Raw genomic sequence first — 25,718 nt, forward strand, 5'->3', positions numbered from 1 at the left:
ATCAAGAGCAAACTAACGAACGGAAAGTAAATTTTTAGTGATAGAAGGAACATGAAGAGTGTTGCGCATGTGAAAAGTACGATCGCATGAGTGAAAAGAATGTTTCCAATGTGAGTAATTTGCAAACCTGAGTTATTACCTATTTGTACTATGTCGGGTCTATCATAAGGCGAAGCTTCTGTGAGAATATTATATTCCGGTGTAACATGATGAGTTGTTCCAGAATCCGGATGTCATCTTGGATTCTCAAGAGTCAATGAAACTATATTAAGATGATAGAATGCGAGAATGCTCCAGAATGAGATGGCTGAGTTGTAGAATGCCAAGAAGGTGGTGGTCGATTTGAAGATGCATGCTCTCCTTATGAAATAGTTGGTTGTCTCAATACTGCAAGACTATCCGTAAAATTTAAGATAAATCTTTTAGGACATTGAATATCAATATATTTAATTCTGAGATAAATTGACATCTTCCCTGACTATAAGATCAATCAAATTTTTTAAAGTAATGAATATTAATATGACCAAGATATGATAAATTTAACGTCGATCTAAATTTTACTTTTGATCATCATAATGTCGTTGAATATTTAACAACTGGATGACTGCCAGTAGTGAAAAGGAGAAGCACAATTTTTTTTTTATGTTACTCTTCGTGAAAACGGCGGAAGAGGAGAAGAATAAAAGGGGAGAGAGAAATATAATCAAAACCTATTTCACAACGTAAGATAGTAGAAAGAAAAGAAAAGATGGTTTTAGAAGAAAGGAGAAAAGAGAAACGTTGAAAAAGCAAATACTAAAAATAAATTTAAGAAAAGAGAAGGATGGGAAGAAATGTAGCAGATAGGAAAGAAAAGATGGTTCTAAGAGAAACGAGTTGCATGTGAAAATTATGATGTTAGAAGAAATCTGATGCGTCTGTAGATTTTATAAAAGGATATCAGGAAGAAACGAAGGAATTTTACTCTGATATTATATAAAATTAATAGATAAAAGAAAAAATAATATAAATTTTTTTCATAATTTTATTATAAAATCAATAAATTTATTTATACAAATTATTTAAAATAATAAAAGAAAGATTAGATAAGATATACCATCATAATAATTATAAATATAGTAATATAATAAATTTGAAAATATTATTTTTCCTATTTGATTTATGTCGATCTTGATTGTGTGTCAAATATAATAAATCTCAATTGATTGAAATCAATTATAGATTATTTTCATTATTGTCATTAGAGGCGGTCTTCTTTCCTCCTTGTTGATAGGAGTAGGTGCTTTGGCTTCTTACCTCCGAGCAGCCTGGGCTTCCTCTAAATTTTGATGTAGCTTGCGGCCTTCCCAAACATTTCATTAAAATTCTTCACAGACTCTCAATGAGGGCTCGAAAGAAATCTTCCTCCATCAGACCTTGGGAGAAGGCGCTTATCAAGATATCAGATGTAGCGGGCGGGACATCCAGAGCTACCTGGTTGAAATGTATGTCCTTAGGGGCTCCATAGACCCCTATTTGAGAACAAATAGGCAATGGTTCATCTTTTGGTACCTCCAGCTGCCGGCGAAGTGGTGTCGAAAGGCGTTCATGAAATCCTGAAAACAAGTGATTGATCCGACAGGCAGTCTGTCGAACAACCTTTGTGTCGAGTCTGATAGGGTGTTTAAGAACACTTATCACTTAATGGTGTCGCTATATTGATGAAGCAAAGTAACATTTTGAAACTTGCGGAGATGATCCTCCGGGTCTTTACTGCCTTCATACTCCCCAATAGCTAGGGGCTTATACCCATTCGGTAGCTTTTCCTTGAGTACCCTTAGAGAGAAGGGTACCTGCAGTTCCTCGAGTACCTCCTGATAGATCGAATGGGTGCGATAGAGGGGGGGGTGAATATCGATCGCACCTTTTTTAAAAACTTCTCTTTTCCTTTGAAATCAGAGTTGTGCACAATGGAAAGTAAATAGACAAGTTTGTTTACTTCGTTCGGAGTCTATGTCGACTCCTACTCGAAGACCCGTTGTCCTTGACCGCACCGATGAACAATCTACTAAGATTCTTCTTCCCGAAAACCTTGGAAAGAAGTAATGCGTACAAAATACAATGATATAAAATAGTAACAACCTATTATCTTATATAAGATTAAGTGCAATACAAAAACAATAAAGTATACCGACTGTGTGTACGAGTTGAAGCTTGGTCGGCACTTGTTTGCATGTAGAGGAATTGTAGAGCAGTCGCACGAGCAGCACTAGCACAGAATTGAACCACAACAGATTACATTATCAGCCTCAGGCCTCGAGCTTCAATTTATAAGATCGTCAATGTTCGGTCGACTGATCCCTGTGTTTGATCGACCAAACCAGCTCCCTTCTTTCCTGGTTGAGATCCGATTGCTTATTCAATCTTCGGCATTAACTGCCCATTAAGGGTTCGGTTGACCGATCCCTTTGTTCGGTCGACCGAACCGACTCCTTCCCTATTCGTCGAGATTCGCCGAGATTCGCATTTACTGTGCATTTAATAATGATCGTTCGGTCGACCGATCATCCGGTTCGGTTGACCGATCAGTGTAGTTCCCTTCTACTCCTGATCGTTGTTGTCTGTGTTGAGTCATCAGGGTTCGGTCGACCGATCTTACTGTTCGGTCGACCGATCATGGCTTGTCGGACTCGGTCTGTTCTGGTCTGATCTGAACACTGTTTTGATCTCTTCTTGTTCGGTCGACCGATTCTCCGATTCGGTCGACCAATCCAGCCAAACTTGCAAAACAGTGTTAGACAATAAACCTGCAAAACAGATGTTAGCACAGTTATAATATTATAATGCATGAGTAAGATTAGAAAGTAGAACTGTCTTGATCTCAACTTGGAAACCTTTCCAATTTTTTTAGTTGGATCAGCGACCTTAGGTTGTTCCCTTCAGGAACTCGACCTCACTGTCGCTCCTCCAGTTGTTTTCCTCAACTTACCTGCCAAACATGGTCCTCCAGACATGTTTGGACTTTGCCTACTCAATGTTTGATCGCTTGATCCACTAAGACTTTTCCTGCAATACTATATTAGCTAACAATAATAATAGTAATATATAATATAATGGTAAACCTAAACCTAGATTTACCGAGATCCGCTGGTTTGGTCGACAGCGCGAAGACTTCCCGTTACCTAAGGTTACTACCCCCTAGGATTTTCTCAACCTGGCTTCACTCACTAGAACTCAGTATTCGGCTACCAGGGATCAGGTCCTCCAGACCTATCCACCTAGCTTCCATGATATACCGAGATTTCCCTTGCCTTAATATTCGGCTACCTAGGGTTCAGGTCCTCCAGACCTATCCACCTGGCTTTCACGATATACCGAGATTTCCCTTACCTAGCCTCTAACTATGACTTCCCTTGCCTAGCCTACAACTAAGACTTCCCTATATCAAGCTCTATACTTAAACATACTTAAACATATTTGTCTGACATTAAAACCTTGGAGGTCGATTGCACCAACACCTCCTTGGGCTCCTCCCGGAGGACTATGACCTTCCCCTTTTTCTAATCCCTCGGTGGGGAACTTTCGGCCATGGAGGCATGGTACTGTTCCTTCTTGTTGTTGTGATCCCAGCCGTGGTCATGATAGAAAGCTCGGGGGAACTCTTCTGGCTCTTTCCTCTTAGACCCTCTGTCAGAAGCGTGGGTCTATTCCTTCGAGGTCGCTGATCTCTTCGATGGCTGTGAATATGCAGTATGCCTCTCGGAGGTTGCTCGTCTCTTAGCTTCCTTGAACAACTCATACTCTTCCGTTGTCATGGTTACGTTGATCTTACTGGTGTCCTCCATTTTCATGTTCCAAAACAGGTGGAGAGGATTCCCACAGACGGCGCCAAATTGATCTTGTCTGAAATCTAAGTCAAATGAAGGCCGGTGAAGGTGGCATCGGTGTTGATGAAAAGGCAACTTTGACGCACCCTGTATATGTGCATCAGAAAAGCGAACCCCCACGTGATACCAAAAGTCAGTAGTAACGAAATTGATGATACTTGGGCCCTGCACACACTCAGACAAACACATGGAGCGTTAGAGACCAAAACCAGGGAAAAAGTCCCCGGCACAGGCCCTCCGACACTCAAGTTAGGTCCTTTTTCTCGGGAAGAGCGGTGTCGAAAGAAGGTAAAAAGAAATGTTGAAGACGCGTGCAAATGTACGTGTACCTAGCCAACGAAGAGGACCTCCCTTTTTATAAGATTCTGCTTGCTTTGTGAGCCTGATTGCTGCCAGAAAATGTCGGGTGTCAGAGTATGTCGGGGGAGGGAGGACGTCTAGCAGCCTCCCATTAGCCAAAGGAAGGTTCTACTTTCAGTGTGTGGTAGACCATTAGAATCTTCTATTACTTAGAGCAGTTATTCTCTGACAGGAAGTTACGATTCTTTGACACTGTTGTCGCTTAGCGTTATCCATCCCACCTAGGTTCAAATACAGATAGCTCGGGATGACTGCCCAGATGTACTACAAGAATTGATCCTTGACGAAGAGGATGAGCCGTGTTGATCCGGTCGGGGTTTATCAAAGAATGTGTTGGAGTGTATACTGAAAGCCTAAGCTTTGTAAACATTCATTATGAATAAAGAATCACATTTGGTCTAATTATCTACATTTGTTTGTAGTTGTTCATTTAATTTATATTGTAGATAACATAGTATGTGGTGTCACATACAGAAGATGATGTTATCAGTACCTTATAAATTATAAACAGTAGCTCACGACCAGAATGGAAAGGAACAAACCATTAGAAAGTCGTAGTGTAATTAGGTATTAGTTTATCTTGACTATATAATTACACTAGTACACTCAGAGTGTATTGAGTAGGACCATTTGAGGTCGTTCCTTTTATACTGACTTTATAAAGGAATAAAGACCTCAGTTATTATGGAAGTGTGTGCTCTTAATCCTAATATAATAACAAGCACATATGTTTGATATTTATTTCTTTAATTTATCAATGGGTGAGATTTAGTTCGATGAATCAATAAACCCGATAAATTGGGAAATGGTATCACTCATAGTGTGTGTTGTTGATTATAGAAGGAAAGCTGTGTCCTAGTGATACTAGGTTGATAATGTCCTCAAGAGGAGCTCATAAAGATTGTCATGTTAAACCTGCAGGTGGACTTAGTCCGACATGATAATAAGGTTGAGTGGTAATACTCTTGGACTTAGATATTAATTAAATGAGTTGTCAGTAACTCACTTAATTAGTGGACATTCGATATCTTAAACACGGAGACTAACACACTCATAATAAGAAGGAGCCCAAAATGTAATTTGGGATTGGTGCGGTAGTTCAATGATAGTTCTCTAGTGGAATGAATTATCATTGATAAAATTAAGTTGTGTGTTCGGAGCAGGGATGCTTAATTTTATCGGAGACCAAAACCAATTCCTCCTCTCGGTCCCTATCGTAGCCTCTTATTTATAGAGTACTATACCCACATATACCCACCTTCTATACCCACCTAAAGGGGGGCCAAGCTAGCTTGGGAACCAAGCTAGGGCCGGCGGCCGGCCCTAGCTTGAACCCAAGCTAGTAGGGCCGGCCATAATTAATTAAAAGAAAATTTAATTTTAATGTTTATTATTATGTGGAAGATTTAATTTAAAAGAGAATTAAAATTAAAATATCTCTCTTGTAAAAGATTTACAAAGATTAAAGAAAGAGATTAGATCTCTTTCCTTATTTGTAGATTGAGAGATGTTTTATTTTCTCTTTAAAATTATTCACATGTTAATAAAATTAAAATTATAGATATTTCCTTTTATTAACCATGAAGAGATTTTAAAGAGAAATTTTATTTTTAAAATTTCCGGAAACAAATAAGGAAAGTTTTAATTGTTGATTGAAACTTGTCCAATTTGCTTCCTATTGTTTTGGCCGGCCATCATTGTTTAATTGGGGAAATATTATTTTATTTTTCTCAATTAAATCATGTCAAGGAAATTAAGGAAAATTTATTGTAATTAAATTTCCTAATTTACCTAGGCCAAGGAATATAAAAGAAGGGGTGGGGGTGCCTTCACAAGACACAACATCTATTATTCCTCTCCCTCTTTTGTTCCTTGGTGTGGCCGGCCATCATCTCCTTCTCTTCCTCTTGTGGTGGCCGAACCTCTCCCTCTCCCTTGGAGTTCTTGTGGTGGCCGGATACTACTCGGAGAAGAAGAAGAAGAAGGAGAGAAAGCTAGCATCTCTTGGAGCTTGGTTAGTATTTTGGTTTTTCTCCTTGGTGAAGCTTTTCTTTTGTGGCCGAACCTTACTTGGAGGAGAAGAAGGTGGTTGGTGGTTTCTCATCTTGGAAGATCGTTGCCCACACAACGTCCGATGTTAGAAGAGGAATACGGTAGAAGATCAAGAGGTTTTTTCTACAAGGTATAACTAGTAGTTTTTCCTTTTCCGCATCATGCTAGTTATTTATGGAAATAATACCAAATACAAGAGGCTTACGTTCTAGTATTTCGAATATGTTTTTCGAAGTTGTGTTCTTTTGTTTCTTTCTTTTCCTTGTGATTTGATTGTTCTCTTTGGTTAACCTAAAGTTATTTTAGGAAATTAAATATTAGCTTTCTATTAAAGGTTTTGTCTAGTCGGTGGTGGTTGCTCCCATATCCAAGAAGGTCATGTGCCTCGCCACGTCAGTACTGGGAACCTTTTATGGAAATTAATATTTAATGGAATTAATAACTTAAGGAGACTTGGGTCGAACGTGTTAAGTTCCGCAGGAGATCCAAGTCAAAACCTAAAAGAACAAATAGATTAAGTTTTGGATTAAACGTGTTAAGTTCTGCAGGAGATCCAAAATTTAATTTAAAAGAACACATGGTAGCTAGGAAAAGGTTCAGATCTTTGTACAAAATTTTTGTACAGTGGAACCTATAGACTTTCCGAGTAGCAACCAACAGAATGTGGCCAGAGATTCATCCTTCATGATTTGGCTGCTGAAGAGCCAGTTGGGGATTGTCTCATTCTAGGACTTAGGCCCGCGGACTTGTCCTGTCTATGATCGATCAGGAATTATACGATTGATGATACAAGGTAGTCTAAGGGGGGTGTATTCAATGTTGAACTTTTAATTACTTTGAATGACTTTTGTGGATTTTAAAAGTCTAGGTGTATTCAATCTAGACTTTTATAAACTCTATAGAAATCTAATGGTATCCAAATTAGATTTTTATAGAGTTTTAAAAAGTCATGTGGTATTCAAACTCGACTTTTTAAAACTCTATGAAAATCTTTTGGTATCCAAAATTTTAATAGATTTTCATGGATTCTTTTAGAATTTCTTAGATATAAATTTTAACCAATGAGAGCTCTCCAAAATACTTGGTATAAGTTTAAATATAAAATAAAAAGTCTTCTCCTCACCCTTGAGAATTCTATAGACTTCAAATCATTTTAATTTTTTACGAATAAGTCCTTTCTCTTGCCACTCCTCGATTTTGATTATTTCTTTGAGCCCCGTCCAGAGCCTACCAATACAATAGTACACAGTCCAACTTGATGCATATTCAACCAAGAATCTTCACCACTTTGATCAAATTTAACACTGTTCTCGATGTTATTCCTTCACCACCTTGATCACGTCGACGGTCTACCATAGAGATTACTTTAGAGGTGTGTTAACCTCTGTTATAAAATTAACTATACATGTGTTTTTTTAACATTATTATTATTTATTTATTTTATTCTTTTCTTTATTTTTTTTGTTTTTAAGGTTTACGTTTTTTTTAAAATTTACTTTTTTTTTAGTTTAGGTTTTTTTAAAAAGATTTTTACTTTAATTTTTTTAGTTTATGTTTTTTTTTTACTTTTTTTATTTTACGTTTTTTTTAGTTTAAGTTTTTTTTAAAGTTTATATTTTTTTCTTTACATTTTTTTTTAAGTTTACGATTTTTTTAGTTACCTTTTTTTAGTTTATGTTTTTTTAATTACCCTTTTTTAATTTTTCTTTAATTTTTTTTAAAATTTACGGTCTTTTTTAAAATAAAATTTTTATTATAAAAAGTTTGGGTTATGCCGAATTGCATAATTTTCTTCGCAAGAAGTGTCGTTCTGATGAATTTCTAGTTGAACCAGATAATGAAGCTTCATCATCCTTACCCGAACAAGTTCCTGGTATCAATTGCTTTGATCAATTATCTGATACTCAAGAACAACAACGAGCAAATGTCAATGCATGGAGAGATACAATAGCGAATCGAATTTGGAGCGATGTTTATCATATTGACAATAACGAAACGAATTTTTCTTTCTCATAAATCGACAAGTTTCCATGAAAACGTTTATAAATGTATGTAAAAGTCTTGCAAAAAAATCTATAGAACTCCATAGAATTTTTTTCACAACTACACGAGATTCTATATAAGTTAATAAAAATCAATCTAACTTCATAAAATCTATCATTAAAAAAAGTCAATAAAAAACATTCAATTTCTTGATTGAATACACCCCTAATTCTCGTCTACTGTTACTACCATATCTTTTTTACTATTAACTTTCATGTCTTGACTTTTGACTTCCTGACATACAGAGACGTCGTAATTGTTAATAAGGATCTCAAACACGTACGAGCACGTTAATTATCTTCCTCTAGCTTCAGTTGTTAACAATTATATGGCTACTGCAACCTCAGCACTTGCGGCGCCATTCTTAATACTTTAGAATAATGGCAGTGTTCTACTTGGCTCGTCCTCTCTTGTTTATTTTGACGAGTCCCTCTGCCATTGTTAATCTTATACATCAAACTGTGTGGAATTCCTACACAGATTTTAATAATACCAATTATATCTTCCATCCTTTTGGGCATCAATCCGTTGTAGTCTAGTTGGTCAGGATATTCGGCTCTCACCCGAAAGACCCGGGTTCGAGTCCCGGCAACGGAAAACTTTTGCAATCTCTTTTGTTATTTATTACATCTTTCAGAAGATTAGTTTAATCTCTTTTGTTATTTATTACAACTTTCAGAAGATTAGTTTATAAAACTCATTTTAATTTAAACAAATTAAATTAATTACACACTCTCTCTCATAATAACTTTTGCACACCAACTTGTTATTTATTACAACTTTCAGAAGATTAGTTTATAAAACTCATTTTAATTTAAACAAATTAAATTAATTACACTCTCTCTCTCTCATAATAGCTTTTGCACACCAACCAAAAATAAAGATAAGGCTGGAAATTTTAACTATAAATATGTGTCATTTAATTTTTTTTACTATATTATTATTTTGAATGAAAGTAAAAGCAACAGCATTATAATATTGACTTATAGACAAATAAAATAAATAAATAAAAATATATTATGAATCAGTTTCTTCGAGAACATGCCAACTAAATGAATTGAATAGCATATGCAAGCTTTACAATAAACAAATACATATAGTCTTAGATTATATAAATATATCTGAATTATTTATTTATAATTTTTAGATAGTTTAATTTTTTATCTTTTTATTTAAAATTTAGATTTTTTATAATTAATTATATAAGACTTTATACTTTTTATCTCTCAAATATTTTTTAGATTCAATCAAGATGATTAAGTTTTTTCTCAACGTCAATTTATACAATATAGATCATTCAAAATAGATATACCATTTTACTCACCTAACATTAACGTCAATTTATACAATATAGATCATTCGAAATAGATATACCGTTTTACCTCACCATGATAAAATTTGTGACAACCCCTCTAATTCCTGATGCCAAATTGTTAGTGAAATTGCATATCCAACATAATGTTACATTATATTCTACGATAACTATTTGAAATACTCAATCATGTTCAGAGTTGTTTTACATGACGTATCAATTGCTTGGCTTCAGGGACAGCTCTCCTTGTGCAAAAGCTTGGAATTCATCAACTGCTCATACTTTGAAGCTGGGAAGAGAAGCCTACTTTGATGTATTAATTAGCTACTAATTTTAAAGTCGGTCCTTAATTAACAACCAAATATTTATTCAGTCCTGAATTAGCAATCGATTTTAAAATTGATTGTTAATTAATGATCAAATATATTTATTCGTGTTGGATGTTGAGGAGACGAAGGGGTGTCTCTCCCAGCCCCGGTCCTTCGACTCAAGAGGCCCGGGATGAAATAATAAAATAAGATCCTAAATAAATTTCTAATAATATATAATTTATCTACAATGACTTATTCTAATATTTCTATTTGTAAAATCTTCTATAATATTATTATTTTCAAGATTTTCCAATATATTTTTCTCAATATATAAAATTGCCAATCTATTTAATTTTTCTTAAGACATTGACGATCTCATATATGTTTTTAATAATTTTAATTTTAAAAAACTCCTTTCAACCGATGCTACTGTAACATGCATAGTCAACAAAATTCTATAAGCAATTGCAACATTTGGATAACAATCTACACTTTGAACAAATTCAAGAATATCAATTACTAATATTATCATATTTGGTAAAGTCATTTGTAATATTTTTAATTCAGTAAATAAATCATCTAACTCAACATCTGATGAGTTGTCATGAGTTAGAGTAGATTTTAAATTGACATAATATTTTCTTAATTCATCATCATCCAAAGTTCTTAATGTTTTTGAATCAAATAAAAAGCCAAATATATTTTCAAAGGTTTTCATTTGTTTGAATCTACATTTTAAAGAAGTAATTGTCATGTCCACAACAACAATAAAATAATCAATTCTAAAAAACTCTTCTAATGATAGTGAAACTTCATCATCTTCTCTTTCATTAAATTGTCTTTTCCTAAAAATACGACGCTTTGTTGTAAATATTGACTCTATATTCATATCTAATGCAAGACTCTTAGCAATAGTCAAACTTGCAGCATAACCATCATTCCTATACTCTTCAAAAAAATAAGATTACACCTTCTAATTGTTTCATGGCAGAGTCAATGCACATAGATTTTGATTATAATTTCTTACTCACCATGTTTATAGCAAATAAGATATTATACCAAATGACCATACCAAGTAAAAATTCAAATTTTTTGATTGAATTAGGTAAACTTTCAGGTTCACTTATTGACTTTGCATCATCACAAATATTATTTAATTCAAGTAAAGCTGCTCTCACATCCACAATTTGAAATCTAATAGCTTGAACACTCTTAATATGACTTTTCCAACGAGTATTCGACAAAGATTTGACGGTTAATCCCTTCACATTATTAAGTAAAATTTTTCATCTCTTAGGAGAACTTGAAAATAATGTATATATGTGTTGCACTACTCCAAAAAAAGAAACAGCTTTAACACAAGAATGTGTCATATCACTAAGAGTTAGATTAAGACTATGATAAGCACATGGCATATACAACACTCTTGGATTTATTTCAAGTAACCTCTTTTGAACTCCTTGGTATTTTCCTTTCATATTGGAACTCTTATCATAACCTTGACCTCTAATATTTTCAATACTAAGATCAAGTGATTTTAACACATTTTGTAATTCGTTAAAAAGTCCTAAACATGATGTATCATCTACTTTTAGAAACTATAAAAAGTACTCCTTTATTTTTACTTTATTACCTAACATATTAACACATCGTACTATAAAAGTCATTTGTTCTTAATGACTTATATCCAGAGTACAATCAAGAATTTGAAAAATATTTTGCTTCTTTAATTTTATTAATGATAACACTTTTAACATCATTAGCTAAAATATAAATCAACTCATTCTGAATTTTATGACCTAGGTAATGATAATGAATTTCATTACTTTGAATACGTCTAATATAATCTTGCATCACATAATCAAATTCAGCAATCATTTCAATCAACCCTAAAAAATTTCCATTATTGTCTTGATAAAGTTTTTCATTAGATCCTCGAAAAGCCAAACAATGTTTTGAAATACATTTTACAATTGTTATTATTCTTGTTATAACTTGTCTCCAACGCTCTTTTTCTTTGGAATTTTCTCGTTGTAGGTCTTTATCAATTCTTAGATTTTTATCTAATCGTATTTTTAATTCATTCCAAGTGTTCATATTAGTTATATTTTCAATAATGTTTTCATATTCTTTAAGTCGTTCACTAAGATGTTTCCAATCTCTAAATCCATCATTTGCTAGTGAACTTCTATTGTTTTTAGATTTAACAACTTGCAACAAAAGTAATAAACTTTATCCACATATTTACTGTAAACCAACCACTTTCGGTCTCTTATTTCTCCATTACTTAAATGTCTAGAATAATGAGCATAAGAAAAATGCCTAGAAGTGTCGTCTAAAGGATATACAATATTCATTTCTCTTAGAGGTCTTTTTCAACTAAAATATCACATGCATTGTTATCAAGATTATCCCAATTTCTTGGATCTTATATATCAAGTGAAGAAATAAATTGTTCATCAATGTTAATATTCTCATTATCTACCCTATTTAAAACATTTTCATGCTTACTCAAAATTTTCCTTTCTTCATTAACATCGTGAATCTCATTACACTCATCTATATTATTCACAGTCATAGTTGAATTTTGTGCATTTCCATGAGAACTTTTAATAAAGAATTTATTAATAACACCTCTTTGTGATTCAGTCAATTGTTCTAGTTTTTTTCTTTTTCTCACATCCAGAAAGATGTTTTTTAGGCAACATATTATAATGTACAAAGCCACAACAATTACAAAAAAAATAGATAATTCAAATTATTTCACTAGTAAAGGAATAATAGCACCTGGAATATGATAGTTTTCAATATTAATGGAAATGTCCTATGTCGTTAAGTTAAGCACCTCATCAAACAACATCTGTTAAAAGAAAATTAAATCATTATCAAATTAAAACTAATTAGTAAAATTATGATACTTAAAGAAACAACAATACTAATTATAACAACACAAGTTCAAGCGCACAAGTTCAAACAGAGTAAGTACTTTAAAGGTTTCTTGAACAACCAAGAGTATAAAAAATATTATGAATTTCTATTTCTCATAGAGTAAGTACTCAAGTGCTATAATTCTCTAAGATCTATAATCTAAGGGCTTCAATCATAAGTCCCTTGGTAATTTTCTCTGCTTATTTTTGTAGGATTATTGATAGTTTATTTGACACTGACTAAAGGGATAACTCATTCACCTAATTTGAAATTTCTTACAAACACATTAATAAAGAAATGATTAATTATTTAGGGTGTGGCACGTGTTCATATATCTCAACTATATCAATTATGTAATAAAATTAAACAGAAAAGGAGGTGACCGTTAAGATCTAGATTTTGACATTGCACTTTTGTTATGTATAAGCTATAGAGAGAGAGAGGAAAATTTCATTTTGCCCTTATAGTTTACTACTTTTTTTGAATGCCTCCATAGTTTTTGAATCATCATTTTACCCCATAGTTTCAATATGTTGTCGAGATATCCCTATCTAGTTAAATCTTAGCCTGTTGGTTATCTTTCCATGATCTCCGTGATGCAAGCAGATTTACAAATCAACTTGCGCCTTAAGACTTTAAACAATTTGGAGTTACAAACACATGCTACAACTTTTATGGAAGTCAGAAACCTAATAAAAAAAAAGCCCATTTCATCTTAAATTTCTGTCACAAATCAACTCGCAGCTACTTTGAACTACTAAGGTCACAAGTTCTAAGGTCAACTTGAGTTGACTCTTCCAGGCACCTGGACTAGGTCCAGGTGCCCAGACTCCAGGCGCTCGGACCAGGTCCAAGCACTTGGACTCCAAGCACCCAGATTAGGTCCAGGTGCTCGGGATGTCTCGACCATGTCAGTGACTCGTTGCGAAGAGGATCAAAGCTGGAGTCCATGTCAACAAACTCTAGGTGCTCGAACCAGATCTAAGCACCCTGAAGTCAATAAGTCATTGATGAAGATCCATTGTGGAGTGGATTGAGGCGACCACATCCAGGTTCCCGAATCGGGTCCAAGTGCCCGGGAGCTGTCACGTTAGCAAATGGCTAGTTCGACTAGTGGACTATAAATATAGCCTTGATTTTCAAAATTAAAGACAACACACACTTTGTACTTGAATTATTTTTATGTTTTAAGTCTGCGCTTTCAACGATTGTAAGAGGTTACTCCGTCTTCATTCAAAGTGTTCTTTTAATGGGGTGTTCATCATTTTGGATTAGCAATATCCCCGGTTGCAAACCAAGTTATTTACCCCCCCCCCTACCAAGACCAACATATGAGACTAAAAGAGAAGGAAGAATTAGTTAAGAAAAAGAGAAGTCTTATAGCTAGACTCGGTATTGGTGATGTTGTGAAATGTCATATCAAGAAAATTACACACTTTGGAATATTTGTGGTGGTTGAAGGAGTACCTGCCCTTGTTCACCAATCAGAAATTTCATGGGATACAACTTTAGACCCATCCTCATGCTATAAAGTTGGGCAAATGGTGGAAGCAAAAGTTCATCAACTAGATTATACTCTTGAACAAATCTTTTTATCTTTGAGGGATAGAATGCCTGATCTATTGATAGAGGCCTTGGAATATGTTATTGGCGATGATACTTCTTTGGGTAGAAAACTTGAAGCCACATAAATTGATGTCAAATGGGTTGATATGGATTTACTTATAGAAGAATTGTAGAAGATTGAGGGAGTATCTACCTTTCTAAAGGTCATTTTTTTAAAAAAGTCAGGGTTTTACTCCAGTTAGATTTTATCATGATTTTAACAAGGGGCAATAAGATTGAGTACTTATACTACTTCTAGTTTCTTTGGTCCTAAAAAAATCAACCCTAACACGATGTGACACCTGCCTCTGGATGTGATTGACCCATCATTGGCCATTGGGTTCTACTACGGAGACAAGAATGATTTCGAAGATTTTTGTTCGCATTCCACCCAACTAGCTGACAAATCAAGTGGAGCATCATTATTCCCAGTCATCATCGTCAGTGGTACTTCTGAGGATGATGTGGCCAACAATTCAAGGTCAAATTTTCTCCATCTTGGAGAGAATGATACGGTAACGGAAAAAAGTAATTTTAGTATTTTATTATTATTATCATTGAGTTTATATTTAGGATATTTTTAATAATTTCTATCTTTTATATTTTTATATTTTGAGTTCGTTTAGAGATTTTAGGATTGTGAGTCTTTTTTCTTTTTTGATAGGATTCCTTTTCTTTCTTTACCAGTTAGGAATTGAGGTCTATATATTGAGATTTATTTTCTTTCTTTGGAATATGGTGTTTTCCCGATTTCCTGATGTTCTCCTTCAAATCAATAGGTTGTAGAAGGTAGCTTTTGGTATTCATATGTGAATCAATAGACTTGATAGTCGCTTCCGGTATTCGTGTGAGAATCAACGAGTTCGATAGTTATCCGCTATGTCAGTTAGCCAAATATCTTCATTCACCTAAACATAGTGGTCCCGTCTCTAAGAATTTGACTGCATGATAAATTCAATTAGCATAGATCACGAGTGGTTTGAGCTGCAGGGAATGCCCCATTGTAGCAAAAAAGGTGATCATGTTCACCCAACGCCCTTCATAATTCGTCTTCAGGTTATCTCAAGGGAACACAAGGAATATCCCAACACGATGAATGATTTAAGTGCCTAGATAAATTCAAAAAGTACATATGGGCTATGGGAAATGGCCCAGCACCACGAGTGGTTTAAGTGTCATTAAGCGTCTATTTGCTGTATCGAGAATCGAACTCGACGTCTATCATCGTACCAAGCCTAGGGGTGATTATACTATTTGTTTTTTTTTAATTCAGGTATTCAATTTTTCTAACCGACTAATCTTGAAGGTGACTGATCCGGTCCTACAGAAGTTTTCCACCAACCGCCAGGGTAAATCTAGGAGCATTCGCGAAGCCCCATCCAAATAGCTAACATTCATAGAGTTATCATCTTACTAGAAGAAAATTTTATAGTGCACCATAGCTAAGATTTAACCATCCTTAGATACCTAATTAATCATTTGAAGGTAGTGGCAGATCCAGGAATTTAAGTATAGAGGGGCGATTTTTACGCGGAACAAGGGGCGGTATCCTCTATCTCCACCGGTGGAACCCTATAATACTAGGGGTTCTATTGCCGGTAGGGGGGGGGGGGCGCCGATGCCGCCCCCCTCTGGATCCGCCCCTGAAGGTTTAACCGTTGTAGTATTATCTTGGGCCTGATTATAATATGGTAGTTCAAATCTTCTGTCCCGAAACTCTTCTGTCCCTCTGTACCGCGCAGAAAACGACAACATGAAACAGTGTTGCTCGTGAGAAACACGTGACGCCGAGGACCAAAATGTTTCTGCGAGAAAAACCTCTTCGTCAAAATCGCCGCGGCGCAGCAGCCCTCTCGGCTTCTACCTTTCTTTTGCTATAAAGAACAATTCCTTTCCCACTCATGCAGGCCAACACAGCTCTATTCTCCTCCATTAATGGCAAAGCAGAGGAGATTCTGTGAAGTTTGAAACAGAGGAAGAGAAGGAGATGGATATTGAAAGGCCAAGCTTCATCAGAAACGGAGTAGTGAGACTTCCACCTGGATTCAGGTTCCACCCAACTGATGAAGAACTGGTGGCGCAGTACCTTAAAAGGAAGGCCTTTTCCTGCCCATTGCCTGCCGCAGTTATTCCTGAGATCAACCTCTCCGAGTTCGATCCTTGGGATTTGCCAGGTACCTTGTTAAGGACAATTAGTTTAATCTAGTACAATAAATTTGACATCGTTTGTACATTTAATTAGGTGAGAACGAAGGAGACAGATACTTTTTCAATTTGGTAGAGAGATCCACGTACCACCGTAGCAACCGAGCGGCTGGCTCTGGCTACTGGAAGGCTAGGGGAAAGCCAAGGTCGGTGGTGGCGCCGGCGAGCAAAGAGCTGGTGGGGATGAAGAGGGTGCTCGTCTTCCACCGGTGGAAGTCACCGCGAGGTTCACGAAGAGGGCTGCGTCGCGGCGATTTTGACGAAGAGGGTTTTCTCGTAGAAACTTTTTGGTCTTCAGCGTCACGTGTTTCTCACGAGCAACGCTGTTTCAGGTTGTCATTTTCTGCGTGGAACAAAGGGTTTGAAGAGTTTCGGGACAGAAGATTTGAACTGATAAAATGGATAGAACATTATTCTGGAGAGCATTCATAATCATGAAAGTAATTTTTTTGTTAAAGTAAAAAAAGTGATATCGATAATCATGCAAGTAATTTTTTGCTGAAGTAAAAAAGTGATATGCTTCATTTTAAACGTTTCAATATCATCGATCCACGATAGAATACAAATTAGCTACGTGCATATTTTGTTCCAGTGTAGTGACACTGCAATTGCATGAGAAAGTAATTTCATTTTGTGATTTGTGAATGGTCTGCAACGTACCAACGTTCCAGATGAGCCTGCCATCCAAAATATTGATCCTACTTCACTCGACTCTCATCCTGATATCCCCTTGGAGTTAACTTAAACCCCCATCCATCCCTCTCCTTCTCCGTCGCGATGGAGGGAGCTCCATTTCCAAGCCGACCTGCTCTTCCTAACCAGACCTCCAAAATCCCAAGAAATCCCTCGCCTAACCGTCCCAAGTTCAACCTTCCCTTTCCTCCACCGCCTCCTCCTTCTCGTTCGCTTCCTTTGGACTCCCTCCTCCAACACCTCGCCAAGGAGACCGCCAACACCCTTCGCCCTCCGTCGAGCAATAAAAATCCCACCTTGCCCTCTTTGCGCCTTGCTGCGACCTCGCCCCATCGCGAGAAATCGCCTCCTGCGCAGGGCGCACGGCTCGCCGGCGTCAAATGTGGAGCTCGGTTTCTGCAGGATCCCCGTCTGGGGTTCCTCTCCGCCGCAGGCAAGTCGTTGCTGAGATCCATCGTCGAGTGGCCGCTGGTTGACTTCGCCACTCTGGTTGAAGCCAGGAAAGATGAGATTTTTGGCGTGGATTGGGTTGCCCTCTTGAAGGCGCTCGAAATTCTGGGCAATTGGGAGAAAGCTCTCGCGTTGTTCGAATGGGCTGCATCCACTTCCCGTGCCGAAGGATCCAGATTAGATGCCCCAGCGATCGAGGTGATGATCAAGGTATTGGGGAGGAGTTCACAGCACTCAGTTGCCTCCAAGCTGTTCGACTCTATTCCTCTGGAGGAATATTGCCTTGATATCCGTGCTTACACTACTTTGCTTCATAGCTACTCCCGCGCCGGGAAGTATGACAAGGCAATCGCATTGTTTGAGCAGATGAAATTGAAGGGGCTTTCAGCCACCTTGGTCACCTACAATGTGATTCTCGATGTGTATGGCCGCAGGGGGCGGTCCTGGAGCAAAATTCTCGAGATTTTGGATGAGATGAAAAGCAACAAAATTAGTTCTGATGAGTTCACCTACAGTACAGTGATCTCTGCTTGCGGAAGGGAAGGGTTGTTGAAGGAAGCCTCAGAGTTCTTTAAACGACTGAAGTTGCAGGGATATGTTCCTGGCACTGTCACGTATAATTCACTACTCCAGGTGTATGGTAAGGCAGGAAACTATCCAGCAGCACTGGGAGTCTTGAAGGAAATGGAGTACAATAACTGCCCAGCTGATGGAGTTACCTACAATGAACTTGTAGCTACCTATGCTAGAGCTGGCTTTTACGAAGAAGGGGCGGCAGTGTTGGATACAATGGCTACTAAAGGAATAATGCCTAATGCCATTACCTATACCACTGTAATTAATGGGTATGGCAAGGCTGGAAAAGAGGATGAAGCTTTAGCGCTGTTTGATCGTATGAAGAAATTGGGTTGTGTTCCTAATGTTTGCACTTACAACACAATATTAGGAATGCTTGGAAAGAAATCAAGGATGGGGGAAATGTTTGACTTACTTTCTGACATGAAACACAATGGTTGTGCCCCGAATAGGATCACATGGAACACAATGTTAGCTATATGTGGGAAAAGGGGCATGGAGGACTATGTAAGACGAGTGTACACTGAGATGACAAAATCAGGCATTGAACCCGACAAGGATACCTTCAACACTATGATTGCCGCATATGGTCGATGTGGTTCTGGTACCAATGCTTTGAAGATGTATGATGAGATGGTCAAAGCAGGTTTTACTCCTTGCACTACAACATATAATGCACTCTTGAATGCAATAGCTAGAAAGGGTGACTGGATAGCTGCAGATTCTGTTATATCTGATATGAAGAGGAAGGGCTTTAAGCCTAATGATCTTTCATACTGTTTGTTGCTTCAAACTTATGCGAAAGGAAGAAACCTAGAAGCTATAGATGCAATTGAACAAGAAGTTTATGATAGCAAAATTTTTCCTAGCTGGGTGATCCTTAGAACTCTGGTTATAGTCAACTTTAAGTGTAGATTATTAAAGGGCATGGAAAAGGCATTTGAGGAGCTGAAGAGGAATGGCTACAAACCTGACTTGGTGATTTTTAACTCAATGCTTTCAATTTATGCAAAGAATGGGATGTATGATCATGCTCGTGAAATTTTCAATCTGATTCATCCAAGTGGGCTCCGACCTGACCTCATTACTTACAACAGTATGATGGACATGAGTGTGAAAGGTGGAGAATGTTGGGAAGCAGAAGACATGCTCAAACAACTTGAAAGCTCTGGGTTGAAGCCTGATGTGGTGTCATACAACACTGTCATTAATGGATTTTGCAAACAAGGGCTCATGAATGAAGCCCTAAAGATTCTGACAGACATGATAGCTAAAGGAGTTGCACCTTGCATGATCACTTATAATACCTTAATTTCTGGATATGTGAGCATGGAGATGTTCAATGATGCTGCTGATGTTCTTAGCTATATGATCCAACACAACTGCAGCCCCAATGAACTATCCTTCAGGACAATTGTTGATGGCTACTGTAAAGCCAAGAGATATGAGGAAGCCATCCAGTTTATAGCTGGCATAGTGAATATAGATTCATCTTTTCCTGAACAGTCGCTGAATAAGCTAGCCCTAAGAGTAGAAGAGAGAAAATCTCACCATTGACCGATTGGTATTCAACAATCCTGTTTGCATAGTCCTGGTATCACTCAGGTTAGTTAACAGGACATTTATCTGCAGCTTTATGAGATTATCATTTTGTTGATATATAAATGGTCTTCATAGTATTTTTATACAGTTTTGCCTGAATTGGAACTGAAAAAAGAGTCGTTCATATATTTTCCATTGACTGATGTAGTAATTTCACAGTTATCCTTATTTCTCAAGCTGGCAAATTGACTTCTTTTTCCCTCAGTGGTAAATTGGGTTAAATCATGACTTTCAATGGGTCATTCCTAAGGTAGAATGGTGTGTTCTTGCTGTGATTGATGACTCAAAATAATAGTCCAAAAGAAGGATTATTGGGTAGAACTGTACTTTTGATAATCACACAAGCATGCTCTCCCATTGCACAAGCAGGGTGATCATTTTTTTTTTCATATAGAAATTGATTAGTAGCACAGGTTGTCCATCGAACCTTTATACACTATGGGAACAATGTTAGATAAGGCACGAAGACTATTTTATTGTCTTGTTTTCAACTCTTCCATTTCCTTACAGTTTCCTGTCTAAACAAGCTACTATCTCTTGAGCAGCTTCTTTTCTTTTCTTTTCTTATCTGCCATAACCAATCTGCCTTGGATGACTTTGTCAACCATGGCTGTCGACTTCACCACACAATATTGTTGGCATACTAAACCACATCCTCTCCTTCCTTTTCACTAGTGACTTTGTCCATGCCTCCTTTGCACATTGGTAGCTTTGTGCCCACTTTGATATTAACAATTTCAAGCAGATTGATTTCCCAACTTCACCTCACCTTTGTCCCCAAATTAGATCATCTAGTGTGCCTCATAGTGGATTATGTGGTTTTTTGGTCTAGAATTAATGCCCACCAATGGTGCTACATCATTTTGTGGTAGTGCTCCTTGCTATTGGTTCAGTGCATTTATGCCACCATCATCGCGGTCTAAGTGATGGTCCAATGATTTGACTACCCCAAGTATTTCATTGACAATTGCTCCATCAAAAGTAGAAAGGTGATCCGGTTGGGGTTCAATTCCTGGTGGTATGATTTTGAGGTGGTTTAAAGTTTCACCCGAGGTGGACTACAACTTGGATGTGTGCCAAGCAAAAGCAACCGAACCCGTTGTGGTTCAGGCCTTGCCAAGGCTCATCCAAGGTGAGTAAGGGCTTTTAGCTCTACTCAATCAAGAATGAGTTAAGGGGGCGTGAGGCGCCTTTGACTCTTCTGCAGCTAGGTGTTGTCTTTCTCATGCTGACTCTCAAAGAAGTTAGCAGAAAGGGCTTTTTGAGCGCCGAGAGTCTTCGAAAAGACACTGCTCCAGATGCCTATCCATGATGAGGAAAGCGCTTAAGCCCTGGAAACTTTTGTAGGTCTGTAACAATTGCATTACAGGCAAAGCATTTTGAAGGTACATGCTGAACGTTTTCTGAAATATGTTGCATAAATTCTGGACGATCTATACTTGTATAGCGCTATTTGCTGATTAGGGCCTTTGCAACATTGCCACCTTTCGCTCATTTGACTGGTTCAAATCGGCCATCTGCTATATACTGAGCGGCAAGGCTTCAAACATCCTCCCGGATAACAAGGTATTGATTTTTCAATCCATTCAAACATAGAACAAGCTTCTTTATTTCTTTGCCTCTTTGTATATTCTCGATGCTCATGTTTAACAGGTTGAGTTGTGTGCATATATATGTTGTAGGACGTCCTTGTCACATGGACTGAGGATCGACGCTGGTGATGCCGATGGAGTTGTTGTGGAGGCAAATGGATTCTATCCTATCCAATAGGACTAAGAGCCATTTGAATTGTGACAGGATCCCATTCTACTCTCTCCATCAGCTAACTGAATTCTTTCTAAGCATTCACCTTTACATACAGTCTTCACCACCAAGAAGGATTGGGGTATGGGAAATAGAGAAACTCAATGAGCAATGACACAGCACGAAGGCTTCTACTTGCCCTACAATGGTGTTGTTCCCTGTCCACCTTCCCCCTGAATTGCTTTCAGAATCCCAACTGAAGCTTTTGCTGATTGTATGCTGCTGCCGCAGTAATGGGCAACTAGCACTATTATTACTACGATCGGAGCAGAGAAGAAGCATATCCTCTCTTTGTCAGTTCAAATAACGCATTTTTTTGTTGCAGGTTTGAGTAGCTTTCCTAGTTGTTCATTGTTTGATGTGGGAAGATGATGAGCAGGTTCGGTTCTTCAGATGCTTCCTTCGCCCCTGCTTCCATGGCATCCTTCTCTGCGCTCGGAGGTGGCGGCGGTAGCGAAAAAGAGAAGCTTTGGGACTCGGGCTAGGCTGCCAGTCACCAAAGCCACCTATTCTTTCATCAAAATCCTACTCTGGAGGACATGGACGCCCAGATTCCATTCTCCCCGCCGCTGGGTATCCTTATCCTCCCCAGGAATTGTCCTTAAGAGGGAGGAGAATGGTGTAGGTGCCACCGGCCGAATTGGACTCAACTTGGGCCAGCGGAGCTACTTCTCCTCCGGCGTTGATGCCGGCCACTTCATTTTTCGCCAGAAAGGAAACGGCAGCGGCGTGTGGTCACCCAGCCACCAGCCACCTCCCACCTCATTGCCAGGCGGAGGGGGTGCAACTCCGACCTCTCCAGCGCCAAGCACTACGACCGGCACCACAAGGTCTGCAATTCCACCCCGAAGCCACCGTCATCATCATCGCCCACGGCCTGCAGCAGCGATTGTGCCAGCAATGCAGCAGGTAAAGCTAAGAGATCGCAAACATACATCGTCTTCGAAATCGCATTTTGATCATTTTAACATCTGCTTAATCAGTTTATTTTGTTTTCTTTGTGGAGAAGCTTTAATATTCTTCTCTTGCAAATACTGTCCAGGTTCCATGTGCTTGCAGAGTTTGATGAAGCCAAGAGAATCTGCAGGGAGCGCTTGGCCGACAACAATCGCAGGCGGAGAAAGCCTCATCTCATACCATCAGCAGCAGCAACCACAACGAAACACGACGCAGACTGCTCAAGCTCCATGATTACTCCAACCAAGCAAGCAACCAACCTGTAAGTAATACCCATTAACAATCTTCCTCCCCATATAAAGAGAGGGAGAGTTTTTATTTCTCTCTATCACCCTGGTCAATCCACAGGTATCTACTGTTATTTTTTGTTTAAAAAAATATATATATATGTTATCCATCTATCATCCATGGACGCTTAGCGTTATTTTTGTTTTCTTTTTAAGGTTTTGTGTTTAAGTAAAAGGAAGTGAAATTTTGTAGATTTTAGGATTTAAGATTTAAAATTTAGGATTTAGAGTTTAGGCTGCGTTTGGTAGGGCGTAATCTGCCTTGTAATGTAATCCTGATTACATTACAAGATTACATTACAAGGCAGATTATTTTGTTTGTTTCACTTTTAAACTTGTAATGTAATGTAATCTGGATTACAAAATGTAGTAAAGTTTTGTAATCTGGATTACAAAGCAAATGCTATGTAATCCGATTACATTACGAGGTCATCGTCCCACCAAAATTTAAATACCGAATATACCCTTAGTTCACCGTTGGCCCCCGCCCCCCACCGCCGGCCGCCACCGCCGGTCGACCGTTAGTAGAGGTCATAGGACATTTTTGTCATTTTATAATAATACAAATTACATTCCTGATAAAAAATAATAGATATCAAATAAAAGAATGTAATCATCCTTGTAATCAAATATTACATACATTACATTTCCAAACGTAGTAATGTAATCAAGATTACATTACATTATAAATTTGATTACATTACAAGCTAGATTACATTACACCCAACCAAACGTAGCCTAAGTGTTTAAGTTAAAAGAAATAAAATTTTTTAAAAAATACACTAGGTACTCACAGGTTGGTTGAATGGATGCGCGGAATAATAAAATTATATATAGATATATATCTTAAACCTTTTGAAATGAAATAATTCGTAAAAATACTACATACAGTAGGAGTATAAATAAAAATATAAATATTCATTGGCCCGTTAGGTGGATTTTTACGCTTAAACTAAGAAATTTATGAAAATAATTTTTAGCTAACAATTTTTAGCATATTTTTGAAAGATCTAATTAGTTTGATTCAATCACTTTAAATTAAAATTAATATATTTTAAAATTTTAAAATTTATTTATGTCATCGTATCTATAGAATAAATTAAGAGTAATGAGTTTTTAAATTTGTAAAAGCTGGATAAAATTTATAGTAAGTTCCTTATAAGGATTAGGATAAAGATCTTCATTAACTAACATGGTTCCTCAACTTTCTTAATTCCAAAGATATTAAACTGTCAATTTGTCAAATGGTATAGATATATTAAGTAATTTCGAAAGAAAGCTGATGTACATAGAGTTTTGAATCATTATAAATTAAATTAATATACTTCTAAAATCACTTTAATGCATTTATTTCTTTATATATTGTATAAATTAAGAGTGACAAATTTTTAAATAGATAAAATAAAAAATTGAAGATGTGATTTCAATTTAATTTACTATTTTATTTATTCTATGAACATAAATATGAAAATTTTCATAAATATATTTGATACGGATATAGGTTAAAGGTAGAGGTGGAATTAGAGGGGAGAGGAGGGGCACTTTCTATTTTATATTGTTCAGGGTTTAAGAAGGAAAGGGAGACATTGAGTAAAGAGGGTTTTTTTTCTCTTCTTCGTGGATTTTCCCCGCCATTCTCTCTCCCGCCTGAGGAACGTTGGCACCACACGCACGCCGTCGCTGCCGCCTTCAGTTAGTAGTCGCCTCTCTCTCTCTCTCTCTCTCTCTCTCCCTTTTCACGTTGCAACCGAGCCTTCGTCCCTTCCTTCACTGAGACCTCGCGGATGCCGCTGCCATTTTCGTCGGTGGATAAGGGTGTAAATGAGCCAAGTCGCTCGTGAGCCATTCGAACTTCGATTCGATAAAAGTTCGTTTGAGCTCGTTTAATGAGGCTCGTTAAGATAAACAAACCAAGCTCAAGTTTCATAATATTCGGCTCGTTAGCTCGTGAACATGTTCGTTAAGCTCATAAATCAACTTTTAAATAAAAAAAATAATAGTTTTGATATTGAATTTATAAATTTTATACTCTACTTATGAAAAACATAGACAAATATATTAAATTTATTTATTAGAATAAAATTATAAATTTTAACAAGAATATTATATATTTTTTAAAATATATAATTTAATTTTTAATGAATATTTTAATTTATAATTTATATTTATTAAGCTCGATAAAAGCTCGAATAAACTCGTGAGCCATGAATATATTCGTTAAATAAAACTCGAGCTCAACTCGATTATAAACGAGCCAAACTCAAACATCCAAGAGTTCGGCTCGGCTCGGCTCGATTACACCCCTATCGGTGGAGGGCTTCGGACGTTGCCCACCATGCCGCCGACAGCAACACCATCACTCCTCTCCCTCTCCTCCTCGTGACGCCACCACCGGACCGACTCGCAGTCGCTCCTCTTCTTTTCCTCCTCTCGCCGGAGCCTCAGCCGCAGCCGAGCCACCCCTCTTCTCCCTCTTTGCACGCCACCGCTTTCCTCTTCCTTGTCCCCTCCCTCGCACGTCCTCAATAGCGCTGACACCGCCCTTCGTCATCTCCTCCACTGTGCTGGCCTCCACCGGCCGCTGCTGCGAGTCAAGCCGCTGCCATGTCTGCTGCTTTCCTCTTCCTTGGCACACCGGCGCCCACAACCACCGGCCGCCGCCTTTCGG

General features: G+C 37.4%; 2 protein-coding genes and 1 non-coding gene across 5 annotated transcripts; all 3 read left to right on the forward strand.

The window, feature by feature from the left end:
- The first annotated feature begins 8,845 nt into the window (after positions 1-8,845).
- TRNAE-CUC lies at positions 8,846-8,918 on the forward strand. Its single transcript has one exon. It is a non-coding gene; the product is annotated as a tRNA-Glu (tRNA).
- A 7,403-nt stretch (positions 8,919-16,321) lies between these two features.
- On the forward strand, positions 16,322-17,114 carry LOC122026762 (NAC domain-containing protein 83-like). Its single transcript, XM_042585484.1, has 2 exons — positions 16,322-16,651; positions 16,720-17,114. Exons 1-2 carry the CDS (start codon positions 16,465-16,467, stop codon positions 17,112-17,114), a joined length of 582 nt encoding a protein of 193 aa, XP_042441418.1. The 5' UTR covers positions 16,322-16,464.
- A 280-nt stretch (positions 17,115-17,394) lies between these two features.
- On the forward strand, positions 17,395-23,171 carry LOC122028275 (pentatricopeptide repeat-containing protein At2g18940, chloroplastic-like). Of its 3 annotated transcripts, none has more exons than XM_042587321.1 (4): positions 17,395-21,569; positions 21,686-22,099; positions 22,186-22,715; positions 22,849-23,171. In XM_042587321.1, exon 1 carries the CDS (start codon positions 17,460-17,462, stop codon positions 19,956-19,958), a length of 2,499 nt encoding a protein of 832 aa, XP_042443255.1. In that variant the 5' UTR covers positions 17,395-17,459; the 3' UTR covers positions 19,959-21,569; positions 21,686-22,099; positions 22,186-22,715; positions 22,849-23,171. The 3 variants fall into 3 exon arrangements, with proteins under 3 accessions (XP_042443255.1, XP_042443256.1, XP_042443254.1); XM_042587322.1 differs by having other exon boundaries at positions 17,395-21,388; positions 21,468-21,569; positions 21,686-22,715; XM_042587320.1 differs by having other exon boundaries at positions 21,686-22,715.
- Positions 23,172-25,718: the final 2,547 nt, after the last annotated feature.

The sequence above is a fragment of the Zingiber officinale genome, chromosome 10A, assembly GCF_018446385.1.
Source record: "Zingiber officinale cultivar Zhangliang chromosome 10A, Zo_v1.1, whole genome shotgun sequence".
Taxonomy (NCBI): domain Eukaryota; kingdom Viridiplantae; phylum Streptophyta; class Magnoliopsida; order Zingiberales; family Zingiberaceae; genus Zingiber; species Zingiber officinale.